The 20,096-nt window shown below is 42.1% G+C and overlaps 1 protein-coding gene across 5 annotated transcripts in view; it reads left to right on the top strand.

Moving 5' to 3' along the window:
* Nucleotides 1-19,066, top strand: part of glra1 (glycine receptor, alpha 1) — a gene marked incomplete at both ends in the record, with an annotated part of 110,675 nt that extends 91,609 nt beyond the window's left edge. For all 5 annotated transcript variants that reach the window (XM_084549718.1, XM_084549719.1, XM_084549717.1 and 2 more), the window contains 3 exons: nucleotides 1,790-2,004; nucleotides 4,419-4,565; nucleotides 18,782-19,066. In XM_084549718.1, coding sequence (XP_084405844.1) covers nucleotides 1,790-2,004; nucleotides 4,419-4,565; nucleotides 18,782-19,066 — 647 coding nt within the window. The remainder of the gene's footprint in view (nucleotides 1-1,789; nucleotides 2,005-4,418; nucleotides 4,566-18,781) is intronic.
* Between the last annotated feature and the right edge of the window lie 1,030 nt (nucleotides 19,067-20,096).

The following is a 20,096-nucleotide window of genomic DNA, read 5'->3' as shown; positions in this document are numbered from 1 at the left end:
GACTCAGTCGCTACAGACCTCCAAACTTCATGTGGCCTTCAGATTAGCTCAAGAACAGTGAGTAGAGAACTTCATGGAACGGGTTTCCAGATTAGACTTCCTTTAGAATTACTGAATTTTTTTGCCTTCTCCTCCAGTCAGACCAAAAAACATTAGCTAGAATTAGCAAAACACGAGCTGCAACTCACAGATATGTAATATTGACAAATTTTTTTATGTTTTGAGTCACTTTTATGCAGAAAATTCTAAAAGACGCAAAAAGAAGAAAAGGTTTTGCCTTGTTTATTACCACCATGCGTCACTTAGCTCATATCGCCACCTCCTGACACTGCATAGTTTATTTGCTCCAAACCAATAAATGAAAACGCACCTAATTTACATTTTCTTTTTTGCCCCATTTCAAAGATTTGCTCGACACTTAAATGGAAACACGTCTACTGACTTCTTTGCTCTTCCTTGCTCGTGCAGCGTCTTCCTCTCAGCCTCCTTTCAGACATTCTCCGATGGGCCGTCACTGCAACAAGTTGCTGGCAGTCAAACCACAAAAGCCTCCTCCCGTGTTTGTCGTCAAATATTCAACACGTCTGGCTTCATTTGGTATTCGGCGAGCCCGAGTAACGTCCCTCTGATTTTCCGCTCCTGATTTACACTCGGGCTTAGAGCAAGCGCTGAAGAAGGCTCTCGGCGTCGTCTTGTGTCGCTGTTTTTTATCCTTCGGCCTCACTTCTTTTTCCTTCCTCTCTTTTCTCACCACATCGTTCTCGTAACCCACCACGCTGTCTCATCATTTCCACCAGTTTTGTGTCAGTGTTTAGATAACGGGCCCTTTCACATGAAGAAAATAGAGAATTCAGAAACCCTGGGTAATAGAAATGCACTGCCTCGGGGAAACTGATGAAAGAACATTTTGCTTTTGAGTTTAAACATCAACCAGCGTTATTACTATTATTATTATTATTACTATTACTTCTTCTATTTCCTAGAAATCAACCTTGCGTGCTTGATATTCTACAAACTCAATCGTTTCCAGATGAGACACCCGTGCTGAAAAACTAGATTCCTACTGAGACGCAATGATTGGCTCCATGAACATAAAGCTGAATATCTTTGAAGCAATGAGGAGATATCTCGTTTGAAAATAATATAATAATAACCTTTATGGAGGGTGCAACCATATATATTCCCTTTAAATGTGGAAAAACAAAAGATTTCAACAAGTCAGTGACAATAAGAGAAACTACTGGAGAAGATAATCTGATATTTTAGGGCTTATTTCATTAGATAGACAGCTTGGACGCTTCACTTGAAAGTGAATTAAAGAACTATCAGGTGCAAAGAAGCAGCCGGATATATGCAATGCTAAACCAACTGCTATAAAATACTTCATACAGAATATATCAATTTATTAATCTGGTGTAGGTAACACGCCATCTGGATTCTATTATGGGGCGGAAATGAGCAAGATGAATGTCCTACCACTGTATTGCACAACTAATTGCACCTTATATTCTTATTTATTTATTTATTTTCTATGCTTAGAGTACGTTTATTTGCTTTATTTTATTTTATTTGTGTGGAGGAAACTCACAAAGTAAGAATTTCATTGCTCTGTGTAACCTTTGACTCTTGAATGAAGCCCCGTCCAGACGATCTGATTGGTCCGGCAGATCTTTGCAGGAGCATAATCAGTTCCCAACGGAAAGACTCCAGACCAACTTTCCCACAAACCTTTTATTTAAAAAAAACAAATCTCCTCTAATGAAGATCTTTCTTCCAACCTCGCCCGCAGGTAAATTCACCTGTATCGAGGCTCGTTTCCACCTGGAGCGTCAGATGGGCTACTACCTGATCCAGATGTACATCCCCTCGCTGCTCATCGTCATCCTCTCCTGGGTTTCCTTCTGGATCAACATGGACGCTGCGCCCGCCCGGGTGGGCCTGGGCATCACCACCGTGCTGACCATGACCACGCAGAGCTCCGGTTCCAGAGCCTCGCTGCCCAAGGTGAGGACGAATCCAACGCACCTTTTGAAGAACTAGGTTATATTTGACTTTTTATTTTTAGAATAAATCTGGGAATCTTGTGTGGCGAGAACCTTTATGCATCGTTTCCAGAAAATGTGTGAAACAACGCTTTCAACGCCTTCCATTAGGTGGGGAATGGGACGTCCCCCAGCAGCCTAGGCCTATAGCAACATAACTAAGGGATGGTTCAGTGTGAGCAGTCTGAGATTGGTAGAGTCTGTTATAATTTAAGATATTAAAGATATTAATATCACACACTTCTTTTAGCGTATTAATCAAAGTCAGTGCAGACTCACTGCTTTAATTTGAGGGTTTTCATCTAAATCTAATCTGGATAAAAGGTTGAGAAATTTCAGACCAACTTTCGACTACCAATAATTTGTTGGTGGTTTAAGTTGATTTAAATCTGGACAGGAAACTTCACATAAGATTAAACTACTGTTGCATCAGGAAACTCATGACTCCAGAAGCCAGAGTCTGCAAACACAACCGGCAGCGTTTCACATATAACGAGTGTGTTATGAATCAAGACGGACAGGGTGAGGACTGTCCAGATAATAAAGGTTAAATGAAGTCTGGTTGGATCATTGTCTGATTGCTATCTGCCCGACAAGTACCATTATTCAAGTGTGTTCACCCCGGCCTGTCATTACGACTCTCCGTCTCCACACGCAATTACAGCCTGAGAGGGATATCCTTGTTCTGTGGCGCAGGGAGAAAACCCACAATCAGGCGTTTAAAATCCAATTAAACTATGGCTTTGGATCGCTTTACACACAAACACGCAGCGCTTATCGCCGCCGCCGCCGCCGCTCGGCCTTGTTGTGGTTGGAGCTCGTCTGTACGCCTGCTTATGAAAACATTTATCTTCGAATGCCCGAGCGACTTTGCCCCCGAGCTGCCGAGAGCCGCTGAGGCCTAAACGGGTTTACTTGGTTCGTTGGTCGTCCAGGCAGAGAAAGAAGCATCGACGATTACGTAAGAAGAACCAGCTACGAAGGCCTCCCTTTACTTACTATACTTTTTGGATGCTGTCCATGCACTTTTAGCGTGTTATTTTAGATTTGTTTGGATGCTCTTCTTGTTTTACAGCCAGTATTTAGTCTTCTAACCTTGTCTAATCACAGTTACAGAGCTCTCTTCATGTCGGTAATTCAGATTCCTTAAAGTAGTTTTCTTCAGACTTCAGTCTTTCAATGCTGCAGCTATTGGACTGCTATAATTCATCATTATCAGGTTGTCTAGAAAGCTTCCAGCTGATCCTATAAGCTGCAGCATTGACAGGAGATCATATTACTCCAATTCTCTTCTTTTGCTTCGTGTAAAATCCAGGATAGAATTTAAAATCCTCCTCCTTACACCCATCTTGAAGCCATATCACCCCAACAGATCGCTTCGCTCTCAAAGTTCAGGCTCACTTGGTGGTTCCTAGAGATTCAAAAGAGGTAGAGCCTTCAGCTATCGGGCCTCTCTCCTGTGCAACCAGCTCCCAGTTTGGGTTCACGAGGCAGACGCACTCTTTACATTTAAGGTTTAGGATTAAAACGTAATGCTGCTATAGGCCTAGGCTGTTGGGGGACCTCCCATTCTTCCTCTGGGTTCTTTAAACTGTCTGGAGTAGCATCTCTTTCCCACGTCCAATTAGGGAAACTAAGGACAAACACTTGAGCAGGAGGGAGACAAAGAATAATTTCAGGGTCTCCTTACGTCTAGAACAACCTCAGCTGCTTGGCTCCTCTTCCTCACCTCCACCTCCATCTTCCCCCCGCTGACATGTTGCAGTAGTGGCATGTGAAAAGAGACGTATGCATGAGTGTGTGTGTGTGTCTGCCGTCAATCACACACACACTCATAGGCGCATATGTGTGTGTGTTGTGTGTAGCAGTGTGCCTACCTAAGCTCAGCTGTGCTGTGTGATCATTATTGTGACAGCTGAACTGCAGAGGAATCACGGTTCACTTGTTCAATTTTTAGAGCGCATGAAGCATCTAACGTACAACAAACACTGTGTGTGTGCATGTGTGTGTGTGTTTGTGTGTGTGTGTGTAGTTAGAGCTTCCCTGGACATAATTATACGGCCTTACTACTGTTTTTTTCTTTACTTTAATCTGAAAATCCCCAACAGGAAAAGATTCCCCTCGCTTTTTAAAACACGTTTTTTCCTCGTCTGTCTCCTTGAACGTCTCTTTTTCATCCCTCCATCTGTCTGAATCTTTTCTTCCTTCCACCCTTAAATTTCTCAATCTAAAAGAGACTTTCTGTCACATTTCTTTTAATTTTGCATCCTATATTCTGGTTTTTGCTTCCATTTTGGGGCGACGTTGCACAGAAAAGCAATCGATCCATTTGAGGTTTTCATGTTTTCAGGTGTCTGACGCTTTCTCGTCCCTCAGGTGTCCTACGTAAAGGCCATCGACATCTGGATGGCCGTGTGTCTGCTGTTCGTGTTCTCGGCGCTGCTGGAGTACGCCGCCGTCAACTTCATCGCCCGCCAACACAAGGAGCTGCTGCGCTTCAGACGGAGGCGACGACACATGAAGGTGAACGCTTCTGCGATAGCGATCGAACGTTTACATTTGTTTGTTTTAATTCACCTCTCCGTCAACAGAGGAATCAGCCCGCATTGATTGAGTTAGATTTTATCGATACGACTGAATAACAAAGCTCGAGATAAGATGAAAACGGCTTTTTTTTTTAGGTTTAGATGAATACCAATCAGTTCGTTGGACTGAAGGACGTAGAAGGTTAGTTTGAGAGGATGTAAGTCGCTTTAAAGCCAAGAAGTCAGTTTTCCAATGGTCAAACTGAAACACTCGTTTTAATCTGCACACAAAATCTGAATTTGCACTGAGTCAAGTTGTTCTATTATCCAAAACAGGAGAGAAACAATTAGTTTAAATCCACATATTGTGTTGCTTTAAATGGTAGAACAGTTGCTGTCTGGATCTGAGAACACCATCCCACCGTTTGTCCCCTCCCAAGTCCTCGGGCCTCCTGAAAAATTCATCGCGTGTTTGATATTAGCTTTGTGTGGCGCTCATCATCACCGGGCAGAAACAACAAGACGACATCAATGTTTCATGGGCTGAGAGCCGAGCGTGATTAAAGACTGAGCCGCCGAGCGAACACAGACAAGGCTCATAATGGATTTACGATGTAGAAGAGGAGAAAAAAAAAACTCACAAAAACAAATAGAGGGGAACTTTGGTTCTGGAGCAGAGGAACGCTGGTGAGAGCGATGGAGATCGAGGTGGGCTGTGAGCTTTCTCCTGTCGTCTAAATTACATTCTAAAACGGAACATATTTTGGTTCTTGACCTGTGCAGTGTTTACTTACACAAACTGAGTCATTTTTAGTCATTGTCTGTATTTAAAGATGGCTGAAAACTCTGTAAAGTCTCTTTCCTGCAGAGTGGTTTTGAAGCTCAGTGTTGCGTCTCTGGCGGCCGCCATCTTGGCAGCGCCTCCCAACTACTAGCAAATATGGTAAAAGAGGTTAAGTGCGAGTGGAGCTAGTAACCTGTGAGGACGCCCACCTGTCACGGTTTCCATTTGGCATGGTTTTTTCGCACTATGATTATAGAACCAAAGGATAAATCACAAATTTATCTCAAACCTGAAGATAAATGTGAGAAAAGCTGTTTTGAATCAATTTACTTAAAATGACAAAGCACAAAGTCATTTTCTTTTTCCCCTAAAGGACGGTCAGGATGTTTTTTGGGGTTTTTTTTGCTCTTTCGTTCCTGTACTGTCTTTGGTTGGGTTTTGTCTTTGAAGCATTTAATCAATCACTTCTATCTGCCAGGTTGTATTCATCAGTCCCAGGCTGCTGTATTGAATGAGGAGTAAAGTTGTCAGAGCCGCAGGGAATATCAAAGCGCTGCTTGATTGTAAAAACCGGTGGATTCTGTGGGTGAAGGGCAGGAAAACACATACGACCACAAGAAACGCAACAGTATGCCTGCAGTAAAGCGTCCATACAGTGGTGGATGTGTGTGTGTGTGTGTGTGATCGTATCTATGCAGCCGGTGAACATGCATGAGTGCGTTCATGAATGCTGTTGTAGGTTTCGTTGCTGTAGGTCATGTGTGCGTGCCCACCGTGACGGGAGCTGACTTGACTGACTCTGACATTTTTCCCCGTGTGTTTGCAACGATCGCGTGTTCATGAATTTATCAGGACCGTGTGTCCTCGCCAGCCAGGTATGAGATGACCTCCCACGCAAGGATGCTGTAGTGTCGTACGCACCGGTTCACGGTTTAGATTGTTTGGATTTAGGCTGAACTCTGAAAAAAGCGCTGCCTTGGTTTGAAGGTTTAAAATCTGCCTTTTAGGGTTTCTTGAAGACTTTTATCCAGGTAGCTTCTTCAGTTCTAAAAGCCTGGTGGGGGTACACCTTGAGCCTGATAATGGTTTGTTAGAATACTATTGGAGAAATAAAACAGGATCTAACGGTTTCATCCAACTACAGGTGAGTATCTGGTCGTTAACAGACTCTAGTCAGTTTATGATGAGCAACATCCAACACTCCCCACCAGTCTGAAACAAAATGATCTGAAACTGAACAGAAAACTAAATTTAAGATAAAAATATAACGACTTCTTGCTTTTTCGATAAAAACTGTTGTTGCTGGACCTCTAGAATCAAGAATGACCCTCAGCTTTAAATCTGTTCGATGATCACACACATCCACCAAAATAAATTTAACAAATTTATGGTCAAATCCATCTTCTGATGAGGAGCATGATGTAAGATCTAAAGCTCCAGAACTGACAATATCTTTTTATTTATCTAGACAATTGTAATAATGCAGCAAATATGCACTTTTCGGAAATGAGCTGCAAAGTTCTTTACAACGTAGACAAACTACAAAATAAAACCAAGTGAGGTTTAAACAAAACGGCTATGCAGAATATAATAATAATAAAAAAAATGATGCTTTATTTAGTTTAGCAGTTACTCCCAACAGCAGCTATACACAGGGTGGAAAAATTAAATTAAATTAAATTAAATTAAATTACAATTTTTAAATATATTTATATAATAATAATAATAAAATAACATAACATAAAATAAATTATTTACAAGTATATGCGCATAAAAATAGATGTATATTGCACAGTATGTATGCAACACGTATTTTAAGATAAAATGCAAATAGAGTTATTGTCACTTATACAAATAACATAAACTCCTTCTATAAAATGTCAATAAAAGCACAGTAAGGGAGAGGAGGAGCAGGAGGGAGTCGTGGGGGAAATATATATATATATAAATATATATATAAAAAACTATAAATCCTAAATCCCATTGTTGTAATCCCCAATCCTCTGAGCCGTGGTGGTAGGTGAAGAGGTAGATTAGCGTCCGGCTGCCGCTGCACTTTCAGGAGAATCAGACACAAAACCTCCACAGAGCGCCCTCCCTCTGTGCCTCTCAACCTCAAGATCAGGAGGAGAGAGAGGAGTAAAAAGGACCACGGGCTCAGGGTTGACCCACATCTGGCACACTCAACCTTCTACATACATATATATAAATATATATATATGAACGATTTATTTCTGCTCGTAGACTGAAAGCAGGAATTTAGGCCGTCGCTGTGTTACGTAATTTGAGCTTTTGTTAATGAAGCTGCTCATCTGTTCAGCTGAGTTCAACATCTCATTGACGGCGTTTCTCTGATCGAGGAAACATTTGACGATCTATTTTAAAGCTCACGTTACAAAACAGGTGATTTCAGGTTGTTCTTACGTAACATGATTTGTTTTTGAACAAGAGGTTCTGTAGAATCTTTCTCAGGGTGACTTCAGGACACTTTTAATCCTCAGAATTTGGTGGAAACCTTGTGGACGATCCCATGCATCCTGCAGAATAAATCTATTTATCTATTTTGACGGAGAGGAAACGTCACCTGATGTTGGACGAACGTTTAATGAAAACAGATTAAGCTGCACAGCAGGAGGATTCAAGCAGGAATAGGACACGTGGCAGGTAATGAAAGCAGCCACATAGAAAATTACCATTTAAAACCTGCTTTCAGAATGATCTTCTGTTTCAGTCTGCATCAGGATTATAAACTGTACCTGCAGATGCATAAATCTAAACTGGTCACACTATGGATTTAATTATGTTGTGTTACCGATACAGAAAAATAAATGGATTGTCCTTCAACCAAACAGAGCAAGGAAGTATTATAAGTCACGTCATTTCTCTGTCATTATCATTTATAATAGACACCCACTTCTCTGACGGCGGCCATTTTGTTGTAAACTAAATCCATGATGCGTATGGTCCGTGTGCTTTTAGGCTCTAAAATAATAAATCAATAAATAAATAAGAGTTTATTTGATTTCAAATTTAAAAAGCAAACGCAAAAAAATGCTAAATGAGTGAACTGACCTTTCTTTCATTTCTTTTTGACGTGTTGCACTTTTATTTTTTTAAATCACACTGGTAGAAATAAAATTAAGTCCAATATTAACTTTTAGCTCTTTTTCGTTTCAGACTGCAGAATAAAAGAAAGGTTTATTTTTTATTTTTGCTTTTGAATTTAAAAATCTAAATCAAATAACAGTTCGTGTTTCCAGTTTTTGTTTCTGGTTTAAAAAGCAAACCTAGAAATACCAAAAAATATGCACGGAGACATTTATGATAGGGGATCAATCCCTGAAATCCTCGTATAAAATTTTTTAAATTGACACCATTTCCTGCGTCCTCTTGTTAGATATCTCACTGTGGTCTCAGTACGGAGATTAGATCGGAACGGCTCATGATCCAAAGCATCAAAATGACATAAAATTACCGTATTAATGTGAAACTCACATTTATTGGAGCGTGTATGTGCAAAGTTAAAGGCAGAATTTCCATCTATTGAGAACAAAAGAGTTCTTCACGTTCTTTCTGCATATTCTCATTTTCCAGAACTGCTGTGTTTATTCTGTTCTTGATATTTTGAAGGAACAGTTGATTAAAAAGTGAAGAACCATACCCCCCCCCCCCCAGAAAAGTGTATATAAATAAAAATCAAATGGTGGAACTCAAGTAAAAGCCTGAAAGTATTACAGTTCATCTCGTCAAATCACAAAACCCTAACGGCTGCAGACACCAAGGAGCTTTTCTGCTTTTTGGTAAAACGTTTGCAAAACTAACAGGACTTCTAAGAACACCAAGAAAGCACACGCAGGAATTTGAGGTATTTGCATTTGAAGCAGGATTTCGCGGAGAGGTTTGCATAATTTGGAGGAAAAGGAGGAAACACTGAAATCGGTTTAAGTTCAGCTCCTCGAGTCTTTTGACTTTATTTCACGCGCGATAAATAACTGAAGATTCCACATGAGCACGCTCAATAAGATCGTCGCCATTAATCCCGGATGCTCCGAAATAAATCCGGTGGCGGCGAAACGGCGTTGACACGCAGCTCTTAATTAACCTCTCTGGCCAGTGCTTCTAATGTGAGTCTAATGTGATCCACAGCCCTCCATTACGGCTCCGAGAGGGCGATCTGTCAGGTTTCACCCCCGCTGCAGAGGAAACTGTCACTGCTGGCCTCCGGCACGGTGCAAACCGGCCTACCGAAGCAATCACAGTCCCACCATTCACTGCCTGGTCAAAAAACAAAAGAGCAGAAGGAGGAGAGGGGAGTAAACGCCATGAGAGAGTGAAATAAAACTGAAATGATACTCGTTTTATTGTTAGTATAAAAATAAGAAAAGATAGAACTGTAAGTGTGAGCATTAAACTAGACGTATCCAATCAGTGGCTATGATGATTATAGTCAATTAAAGCAATAAATTCCACTGTCCATGCTACACTGACAGAGGACACAGAGTTTTCATGCATTGCACATGTCCCAGGATGCATTGCATGCAAGCACGGGCTGCTTGGAGCTCGTGGAGGTCCTGCTGGTTTTGGTTGTCCTTTCTAATTTATCTTAGAGATCTTAAAGAAGGTCTCCTGCACAACTCTGTCCATGAAGGAATAAAACATTCATGCACTGTAAGGCAAACACGCACAGGTTGAACCAAGTCACCATGAAGAGATTAATGTTGGGCTTTTAAAAAGATACCGATCTGATTTTTATTAAAAGTCCACATCCAGTGTAGTCTCACCAAAGATCCCCATCTTCTGTCGCCTCCCTTTTCTCGTTCTTCTTCTCCTCCACATACCTTCTTTGCCCTTCTCTTCCCCTCGTGTCTTCCTCCTTCCTCTCTTTCTTCTTTTCCTGCTGTATTGATGCTCCACAGCAGCTGAACCACTTATGTAGTGATTCATGTTTTGATGTAAACGTCAGGTGGCGGGTTTACAGGACCACCGAGGTAGTGAAACCTCAATCATTGTGTCTCAGTAGGCGTCTAGAACAACCAGTTGCTGAAACAAGAAGTTTGAGAAGATGAACCAAGCTGGAATCCATGTGGACAGCAACGTTGGAGACGTGGAGACATCTTGGTTCATCTTCTTCTACTCTAGAAATTCAGGACTGGAGAGAAAGGTGGAGGAGGAACTACTACTTCTATTTCCTGCAAACTCCTAGTAGCTCAGTCAGGATCTGGATCTTGGTCTAGAGTAGATGAGATCAGCAGCACATCTTCAGTTTTGTCTTTTTTTTTTCATGATGATGATACGATGCATTGGATGTATTAGAGCTTTGATTCCCTGGAGGGATTTGTTTACTCTGGTTACGACTGCAGCAGTGATGAATAGCGACGAGATGCAGCTGAGTACAGTTGGAAGTCCATATATGATCTGAGTGAACTATGTCCTCGAGGCTTTTTATGGCTTTTATGGAACTATTGTGACGCATGTGTGCTGCCTGGAAAGTGCTCTTTGACGCAGCCAGAGCTCAGATATATATATATATATATATATATATTTATATAAATGCATAGGTACACATATATATCTGTATCTGAGGCTGAAAGGAAACCGTGATTTCTGGAAGCAGTAGCTGAGCTTTTCAGGGAAATGTCACGACGGCAGAAGAGTGTCTGAGCAGCTCTGATTGCCTGGCTGCAACTGATTCAGAACTGAAGCTGCAGCAGCGACGTCCCGGTGCTGCACTTCAGCTCGTATTTCAGGGTTGGACGTTGAAGCTGTCGTTGCAGTGCAGGTAGCTGCAGCAGCAGCAGCAGTCGGAGGAGTCCCAGTTGTGCTGATTTCTGTGGTTTCTTGATACTTTATTGATTCGTTAGTGACACTGATGGTCCGGAGAGAGAGCAGAAGCAATCGGACGGAGGCGAACCTGCTTCGGAGGGCTGTCTAATTAGAAAGACAGAGCGAGAAGGCATCAAGCAGACAGATGCTGCAGCCCCAGCGAGGAGAGGGAAGGGAGGCAGGGTCGTCCAGGCAGAGAGACATCCCCCCCTGCTGGGCGAGAGCAGCAACTACAGAGGGATCACATCAATAGCGCCACTCATCCTTGAAGGATAGGCCCGCCTGGCAGCAGCTCACTTGTTTAACACAGACGAGCTCTCCAGACTGGAAAAAAAAAAGAAGAGAGAAGGAGCCCCTTTAGAAATCAAAGGGGAAGTCAAAAAACACGACTGCCTTTCGCGCCCGTTTCAATCAAGGCTGTCTTCGCCTGTCTTCTCCGAACTTCACAGCGCCGGAATGCAAATGAGTGTTTCTCAGATCGAGACTCGGCCTGGCGTTAAAATAAATAAATTATTTGTGGGGGATTTACCAGCCCTTTAAAAGTCTTACGTTGCAAATCCCAGATGCCGTCCCGTGTAAAAACTACATTAAAGCGTTTAGCCTTGAGGCAAAGAGCTACTAAAGCCGGACGACTTCCACCTCAACGAAAGAAAAGAGTGCAGCCTTGAGACGCTTCCTCCCCCCTGCAGCTCGCTCTGTTTTTGGCTTGCTCGGCCTTCTGGGAAAAAAATAAAAAAAAAGAATGATGTACATTTGGAGAAAAGGCCCGAGGGACGCGGCCTCCCACCGACTTATTAGGAGAAACCTGCTTCTCCTGATTGATCGGCTGTAATCAGCTCGTTAGCCGCGATCAAGCGTTCGTTTGGCGGGGGGTGAATCTCGACGCGCCGGTTTGATCTGCAGCTTTGAGAACAGAGGCAGATAAGAGAGCGGGGGGGATTAAGAAGCCTAAAGAAGCGCAGTGAGAGCGAGCAGCGATCTCCTCGGGCTGAAGTCAGCCTCTAGACTGACAGGTCGGCGGTCAGCTCTCTCACCATGCCCTGGTTAGAGCGTGTACCGTTTATTCTCTGGTATACCTCACTGCAGCCGTGCTACCTCGCAGGTTTCACGTTAATATCCATATTTATGCGGCTCCCCGCTGGCTGAGGAAACCGTTTGACCTCTCGCCCCCTTATTAGAATCGTAAAAGCCACCGGATTAGAGGAAAACACGAGTTTCCGTCGTGTTTTAACAAGAAGTCTAAAGGTGGATCTCTTGAACTACAAGGTCAGCCGGGACGGCGTAGCGTTAAAAGCGGCCTCTCTTTCCTCTCTTGAGCGAAATAACCGTCGTGTAAGTGGAATTAAAGCAGGATTACTGGGATTATTGTGATTACTCCTGCATGTTTGCACACACCGCAGTAAACACTGGAAGAGAGGTCATTCAGTGAGAGTCTCTTTCGAGTATGAAAATATAAAGCTGCAACACTGGAATAAGTCAGATGTGATTCATTTTGCATGTGTGGAATTCATGCATTCTGAGATTTAATTAAATCTAAAAAACCCTCTAAAGGTTTACAGTGTAGTCTGCTCTCCACATTTTCATTGTTTCCACATTAAAGGTTAAGTTTAACCAGAACCATTAAGTGAGCGCTAATTGACATTAAAATTTTAAACGTCTAACTAATACGCACGGAGACGAAGGCGCCGCGAACGTTACTCAGATCAAACGTTGGAACGGAAAGACGAGAGGAGGGAGGAAAGAAGAGAGCCAGCAGATCATGTGGATAATCATTCCAGGTCAACGGCTTGATGAGCAAGAGACATTAAAACACCACAAGAAACAAAGCGAGGGCGGAGAGAAGAGCAGGGATGGATCTCTGGATGAAGAGGCAGAGTCACTGGCTGAGTTTACACAGAGACTGGTATAACGCTTTCATAATCTGATCTGCTAATGACTATGTAGACTCTAGATGTGGTTGTTTCTCTCTGGTTACTGGAATAAATCCGTTCTCTCTGAGCATGTCTGCTCCACGTGGAGTAAACATCAGGTTGAGGAGTTTCCAGGAGGAACAGAAACATGGAGGTAGAAAAACAGCCAGTTGTTTGAAAAGATGATCCAACCAAAGATGTTGGAGACGTGGAGACATCTTCTACTCGAATAGGAAGCTATGAGAGCTACTATTAGCTGAGAAGCTAGGAAACTATGAGAAGCTACTAAGCTAGGAATCTAAGAGGAGCTACTATTAGCTCAGAGGCTACGAAGCTAGGAAGAGCTGCTGTTAACTAGGAAGCTAGGAGGAGCTACTATTAGCTAGGAAGCTATGAAGGACTAGAAACCGTCATACAGATCTGGACTCTACTGAATCCTGCTCATCAGCTGTACTACATTTTATTCTGATGATCAGGTTGTTGAGACATAATCGTGGATTCAAAGTTGTAAAATGAGAAGAGCCTTCCTTGTCCTTTGAACTTTGTCGCTGTGTTTGCTTTTGTCATTTCGTTTCTCTTTTCGCTAGTTCGCTAAGCTGTCGACTGGTTCAATGCGTGGAATTGTTTGCAGAGCCGCTGCCAGGAGGACATGACACTGGCTTAGAGCTTTAGAGCTTGTGCTCAACATTATGTGACAAAATAGCCTCTGCAGTGTGTTTTAACGTCAGCATCTTACTCTGCAAATAAAATCAGATCTAAGCTGAGATGCAGGATTGGCCAAGCTGGATCCTAGTCTAAGCTAATTGTTGATCCCAAATTAAAATAAAATGCCACCGAAATGAACAGATTCTGTCTTTAAACCGTAGACCAAGGTAGGACATTTACGACTTTACGTAGACATTCCTCTCAGCGCCACAGAATCCACTCACGGTCGACATATTGATACTGAAACATCCTAAAAAAGCCTCAAATGGCCTTAATCGAGTCAGGGAGAGGAGGGTTTCAGATGAATCCACCAGAAAATGGATCAGCAGAGGCAGATTTATAATACATTTCCTTCCCCACTGCTCGCCTGGAATTGCTTCTAGGGGGAAATCATAAAGCGGAACGCAAGCCGAGGAATTCCTCCTCCTCCTCCTTCTTCTCCTCCTCCTCCTCCTCCGGTCTCGTTCGGGAGAGAGACTGATGCCGGCGTTGGTCGGGGCTGACATTCTTTTCCGGATCGTGTTTTATGTAAATGCAGGTCTCTAAAAACAAGTATCCACGGGTAATATTTACAGAAGAGATGCCGGAGAAGGAGCGGGAGGCACTTTGCTTTTCCCGTTTCCTGCTAATCTGCTCGATTAATCACATCAGCGGAGGCAGAGATATAAATGCTTCAATCGAGGGATGAAAGAATGATGGATGGGCGAGCTACGAGGTCCTCTCGCTCTCTTCTTTCGTTCAGTTCTCTTTCCTCCATTGTTGTAGTTCCTTTCATTCTTTCAGTCTTCTTTATACTTATTTATTTTCTCATTGTTTCCTTCACTTTTACATCTTTGTCTCGTCTCTTTTTCTGTCTCATAACTCTTATCACTTCCTTTCCTTCATATTATACATAGATTAAAAATTATAAATGAATGGTCCAACGGTGCTGATACACATTTAAGACACACAAGAGACATTTTGGATTATTCTGATTTATCTGGACTAATATTTATCTAATATTATCTATATTTAACTAATGAGCCAATGTCAAACGGTGCTGGAGTTTTGGTCGTGACCCACCCCACCCAAATCCCATCCACTAACATGGAGGGGGCGGGGCTTATGACATATACTATATACTGCAACCAGCCACCAGGGGGAGCTCTACTTGCTTTGGCTTCACTTTAGAGGAGCTGTCATGTCGTCCAGTTTTTTTACCGTCTATGGCCAAGTATATTTAAAAAAAATATATATATGTGTGTGTGTATACAAAGTATATATATATAAAATATACAAAAAATACAAAAATATCTGTATAAAAAATATAAGTATATAGTAAGTATATATAACGTGTACAGACATATAATTTAGAGTATATATGATTATATTATTATAAGTATATGTAAAAATAAATAAAAAAGATAAAAATATATATATATTTTACATCTTTGTAAATTCAATTAATACGGATGACGATATGTGGTAATATATATATTTATAAAATGTTATAAATCAGTTTAAAGACAGTATATGAGTATGTATGAAACTGTACAAGATATATAAGTTGTTAAATATGTACAGTATAAAATATATATGTGGTAGCAGCGAGTAGTAGCAGAGCGGCCGCATTCATCCAATGGTTTATCTTATTTGTCCTTCGCTCTGTGCATCCATCCATCCTTCCATCCATCCATCGTCCTGTCCTTGCTGCGTTAATGTAGATTTTATTTTTTGTAATTTTTGTAATTGTAATTTCAAATATAATGAATCCTCATGTCCGTCCACGGGTGTAGCTGTGGTTTCCATCAGGGGGTCTTTGGTTTTTATTTTTTGCCATGTCTGCAGGCTCCTTTATTGTTCTCCTCCTCCTTCTCCTCCTCCTCCTTTCTTTCTTTTCCTCCTCATTGCGTCTCCTCCTCACGTCCCTCCGCCCTCCACATTAATCACATGGCAGGGAGAATAAAGCAGAGCATCTGTAATAGTTTAGCGGCGTCACTGAAGGACGGGCAGAGGTCGGTTAGCATCGCGGCTAATGTGTGGGCGCCCTGGGTTTGTGTGTGTGTGAGAGTGTGTGTGTGTGTGTACATGTATTAACGGTAATAGATGACTTGGTGTGGATGCAAGGACAGAACGGGGACATGGGGACGCTGAAAATGGATCACTACCTGGTGGTCGAACACACACACACATATATGCACATGTGAATGCTACATATGCTAGCTCACGCTCTAAGGTCACAAATGTCCCTCGCGTGGCCTCTTTAGCGTAATTTTTGTGACTTTTATCATCATTTTCTCCTCGTTCTACTCATATTTTAATTCATTTGCAAATGTTGGCTGGGTGAGGATTTATTTTGCCCGCTGCAGGGAAACCAGAGGGTGCGCTAACAGGCGGCGGCTTGATTTGTTGCTGCTGCAGAGGTTTTGCGTCACCACCTAAGTTCTCCTGCTGCCAACAGTTCGTTTCTTTCTCAACCGAAAATGTGCTGGAAAGATTCTGAGCTGATACGCCGCCTCCCACGGCGTCCCAGAGGGAACAAGACGGCAACAGTCGTGCATGAATTTCCACCTTTATCAAAAGATTGTGAACGCAAACAAAGACCAAACTCCTAATCGTCTGAAGGCTAATTTTTTTTTTAATTTCATGGCTGTTGTTTTAAGTTTTGAAAGGCACTTTGGAGTGCTAAGAAACAAACACACACCCTCCGTCCATGTCAGTGTTTGTGTCTCTGAACCAGATAAGGAAGTCATTGTGTCTCCTGTAATGAAAAGGCAGGGTGACTGTGCAGATAGCATTTTCAGTATCTCACCGTGCTCAGGGTGAAAAGGCGAGCACGCTCCCCGTAACCTTGAGTACAGCACACGTCAATCAATCCCATCTTATATCCGTCCCGACTCACCCGCCCTCTATCGCTCTCTCCCCTCGACGGGTGAGACAAACACACACTCGGTGTCCGGCTTCAGCTCTCACTCATGACTTTTATGAAGGGCAATCAAGTTTGCATTTTCTCCTCTGCAAGGATAGTTGGTGCATTGAAATTATTTCTGCAGGTGTGAATCTGTCACCTGTCCATGTATTTTGGGGGTGTCAAAAATATGGCCCAGGGGCCATAACCGGCCCGCCAGAGGGTCCAATCAAAAATCGCATAGAAGACTGCAACTGCTATTCCTAATTTGTCCACTAGGGGCGACACTGATTAAGTAAGACACAAGACAACACTGAGACCCAGAACTAAACATACCTGTTCTTCTTTGCACTAAAACAAAGCGAATAATTTGTTGTTATTGTTGTTATTTATTCTCAACTCAACTCAACTTTATTTATGCGCTAACTTTATTTATAAAGCACTTTATTGGTTATTATTCTATTATATTATGCTACTGGTCCGGCCCCCTTTACATCAGATTGGGTTGTATGTGGCCCCTGAACTAAAATGAGTTTGACACCCCTGGTCTACTCGAAGCTACTCGAGTTCTGTTTTGTTGCTCCAGCACCGATCTATAAATTGCCACTCATCCAAACAGCAATCGACCGGCCTCAACTGACCACTGGAAAACTGCTTTGTGTCCGAACAGCGACACAGTAAATGTCAGTGTTTATGTCCTCTGTAAATGTTTTAATGCTTGTCAGTAGATTAAAATATTTAATCGCGATTAATCGCACTTTTTTAAGATCTGTTTACATTTAGCTGGAAGGGATATTTTTATTAATCCTACCAACATCTTCTCTGTTCTCTAACTTCGTTCTTGTCAAGAAAGGCTTCTGCTAGGACACTGAAGCTGAAGCTGCTGTTCTAGTTTCTTTATCCATTTCTGTTTTTGTTCAGCTTCTCCCTTTAGGGATTTTTAACAATTTCAACAACACAGATTCTGTACGTACTGCCTTCGGTCCTTGTACTTTTTGGTATTTCAAGTTTGGTTATTAAAATAACAAAAAATAAATTTACCTTTCATCCTATGAAAAAAGAAACCAGAAAGAGAAGTAAAGGAGAAAACAGACGTTATTTGATAAAACCAGAAGTGTTTGTAGGTGAAGAAGAAGAAGAAGAAGAAGCAGTTTCCATCAATCAGAGATTTCAAATCTTTTCTGTTGGTCTAAACGGAGCACGGACATGACTCTGGAACAATATTAGACTTTTTGACAGAACGAATCTGGTCATCTGAATTTCTCTCTGAATCTGGAGAAGAACCAGGTTTATTTAGAGCTGAACACAATGATCCATTGACCAGAGAGACCTGGACCAGTGGTCACCGTGGAGACTACTTCCTGGACCAGTGAGACCTGGAAACTCCAAATGTTGAAGACTACTTCCTGGTTCATTGAAGGAACATACGGCTGTTTTTTTATTCTTCTAATTAAGTCTAATATTAACTCTCTCTTTTTTGTTTTTTGACAACAGAATAATAAGAATGGTTTCTTTTCTTTTTTTTTTTGGATTTAAAAATAAAAGAACAAATAACAGTTGTTCCTCAGTTTTTTGTTTCTAGTTTTAAAAGCAAACTTGAGATACCAAAAATGAATGCGCAGAAATGAAATTATTTACTATCATGTTGCTGCCCAAAAAACTAACGGAAAAGGGCAACTGGACTTACAGAGTTCATTGTTTCGTTAATCATCCAGCATTATTTAACGGCAGCATAAGCTTCCCTTCTCTTAATGTTGGTGCTAAGCTAAGCTAAAAAGACAGAAACTGTTTAATTTACTAATTTTTTTCTTGTCTCATTTCCAGTTTGATGCCAAATGTTTATGGAAGTATTAAGTGACAAATATTTTTGATCCAAACTCTACAGTCAGTGAGAATAAAGAAGCTGGATGCAGACTAAAGAACTAAACTTTTCAGGTTTCCTTCACATAATAAAATGACTTTTCTCCTAATTTTTTATTTTGGTTTTCATGTTAAAGTACTCTGCAGTTAACTGAACTCACACACAGATCCAATAAAGCCACACACCTCCAACAGTAACGTCTTTCTCTGGTTCCTAACAGCCTGAGTCTTGGCCTGTGTTGCAGGAGGATGAGACGGGCGAGGGGCGCTTCAGCTTCCCCGGCTACGGCATGGGCCCCGCCTGCCTGCAGGCCAAGGACGGCATGGCCATCAAGGGCAACAACAACAACGCCCCGGCCTCGGTGCCGCCCGAGAAGACCATCGAGGAGATGAAGAAGCTGTTCATCAGCCGGGCCAAGCGCATCGACACGGTGTCCCGCGTGGCCTTCCCACTCGTCTTCCTCATTTTTAACATTTTCTACTGGATCATTTACAAGATCATCCGCAGCGAGGACGTCCACAAGCAGTAGTCGAGACGAGGAGGAGGAGGAGGACGAGGAGGAAGACGAAGAGGAGGAGGGCGAGAACAGCGCGAGGAGGAGAATGCAGAGAAACACAAAGAGAAAAGGAAGCGATAGAAGACATCATTGCCCCCTTTTTTTCCAACCGCACCTCCAGTCCTCGTCCTCCTTCTTCACCCTCTTCCTCTCTTGGTCGATGATAAGTTGCTTTTTGCAGCAGTCGGACTCTACTAGATATAATTTGAGATATATTTACGGCTTTATTTTCCCCTTAATTTCTTCTTCTTCTTCTTCTCCCGCCCCGAGTCCCACTTCCTGTTCCCTTCTCTTCACACCTCCTGAATAATCCGGACCAGTGCAATAGCAATGCAGTAAAATGCATGATATATGAATGTGGCAATATATTAAAAGAAAAAGATGACGAAGAAGTCGAGAGAGTGAAACTTTTTGCAGGACGCACCCCGACAGACTGTATGTGCGGGGGGAGTGGACGGACTGGAGACGATGAAAAGGAGACGATGACAGAATCTTGTAAAGGATCTTATATTTGGTTTTAGTTATTTATTTTTTTATTTTTTTGTGTGTGAAGACAGATGAAGATATAATTCTATATGAAAAAGTGATGTGGGGACGGGGTGGGGGATGTGCAAGATGCATACAGCAGTGTAATATACTCATATATGTGTCATAATCGGAAAAAAATGTGAACTTTATTTCCAACGGTGGGTGAAAAAAAAAAAAGAAGGAAGAAGAGAAGGTGGATCGGTGCTTCCATTGAATAAAGCGATGCAAGGATCTTGCGTTCTGTATATCTAGATTTGCTTCAAAACGTGTATTGCAAGCACTCGTCAACGCTTCCCCCCCCCCACGCTGCTGCTGCTGCAGACAAAAACCTCGAACTGCAGAGACACTTGAGGTTGAGTCAATCACGCGACTGGACAAGAAAAGATTTAAAAAATAATAATAATAATAAAAAAAAAGAAAACACTGGACATGCAGTGTTGAAGATTACGAGACAAAATATGTCATTTATCTGTGG

This window comes from Chelon labrosus (assembly GCF_963514085.1).
Source record: "Chelon labrosus genome assembly, chromosome: 8".
Taxonomy (NCBI): Eukaryota; Metazoa; Chordata; class Actinopteri; order Mugiliformes; family Mugilidae; genus Chelon; species Chelon labrosus.
Note: the sequence above shows the minus strand (reverse complement) of the source record. Positions and strands in the feature narration are given on the sequence as shown.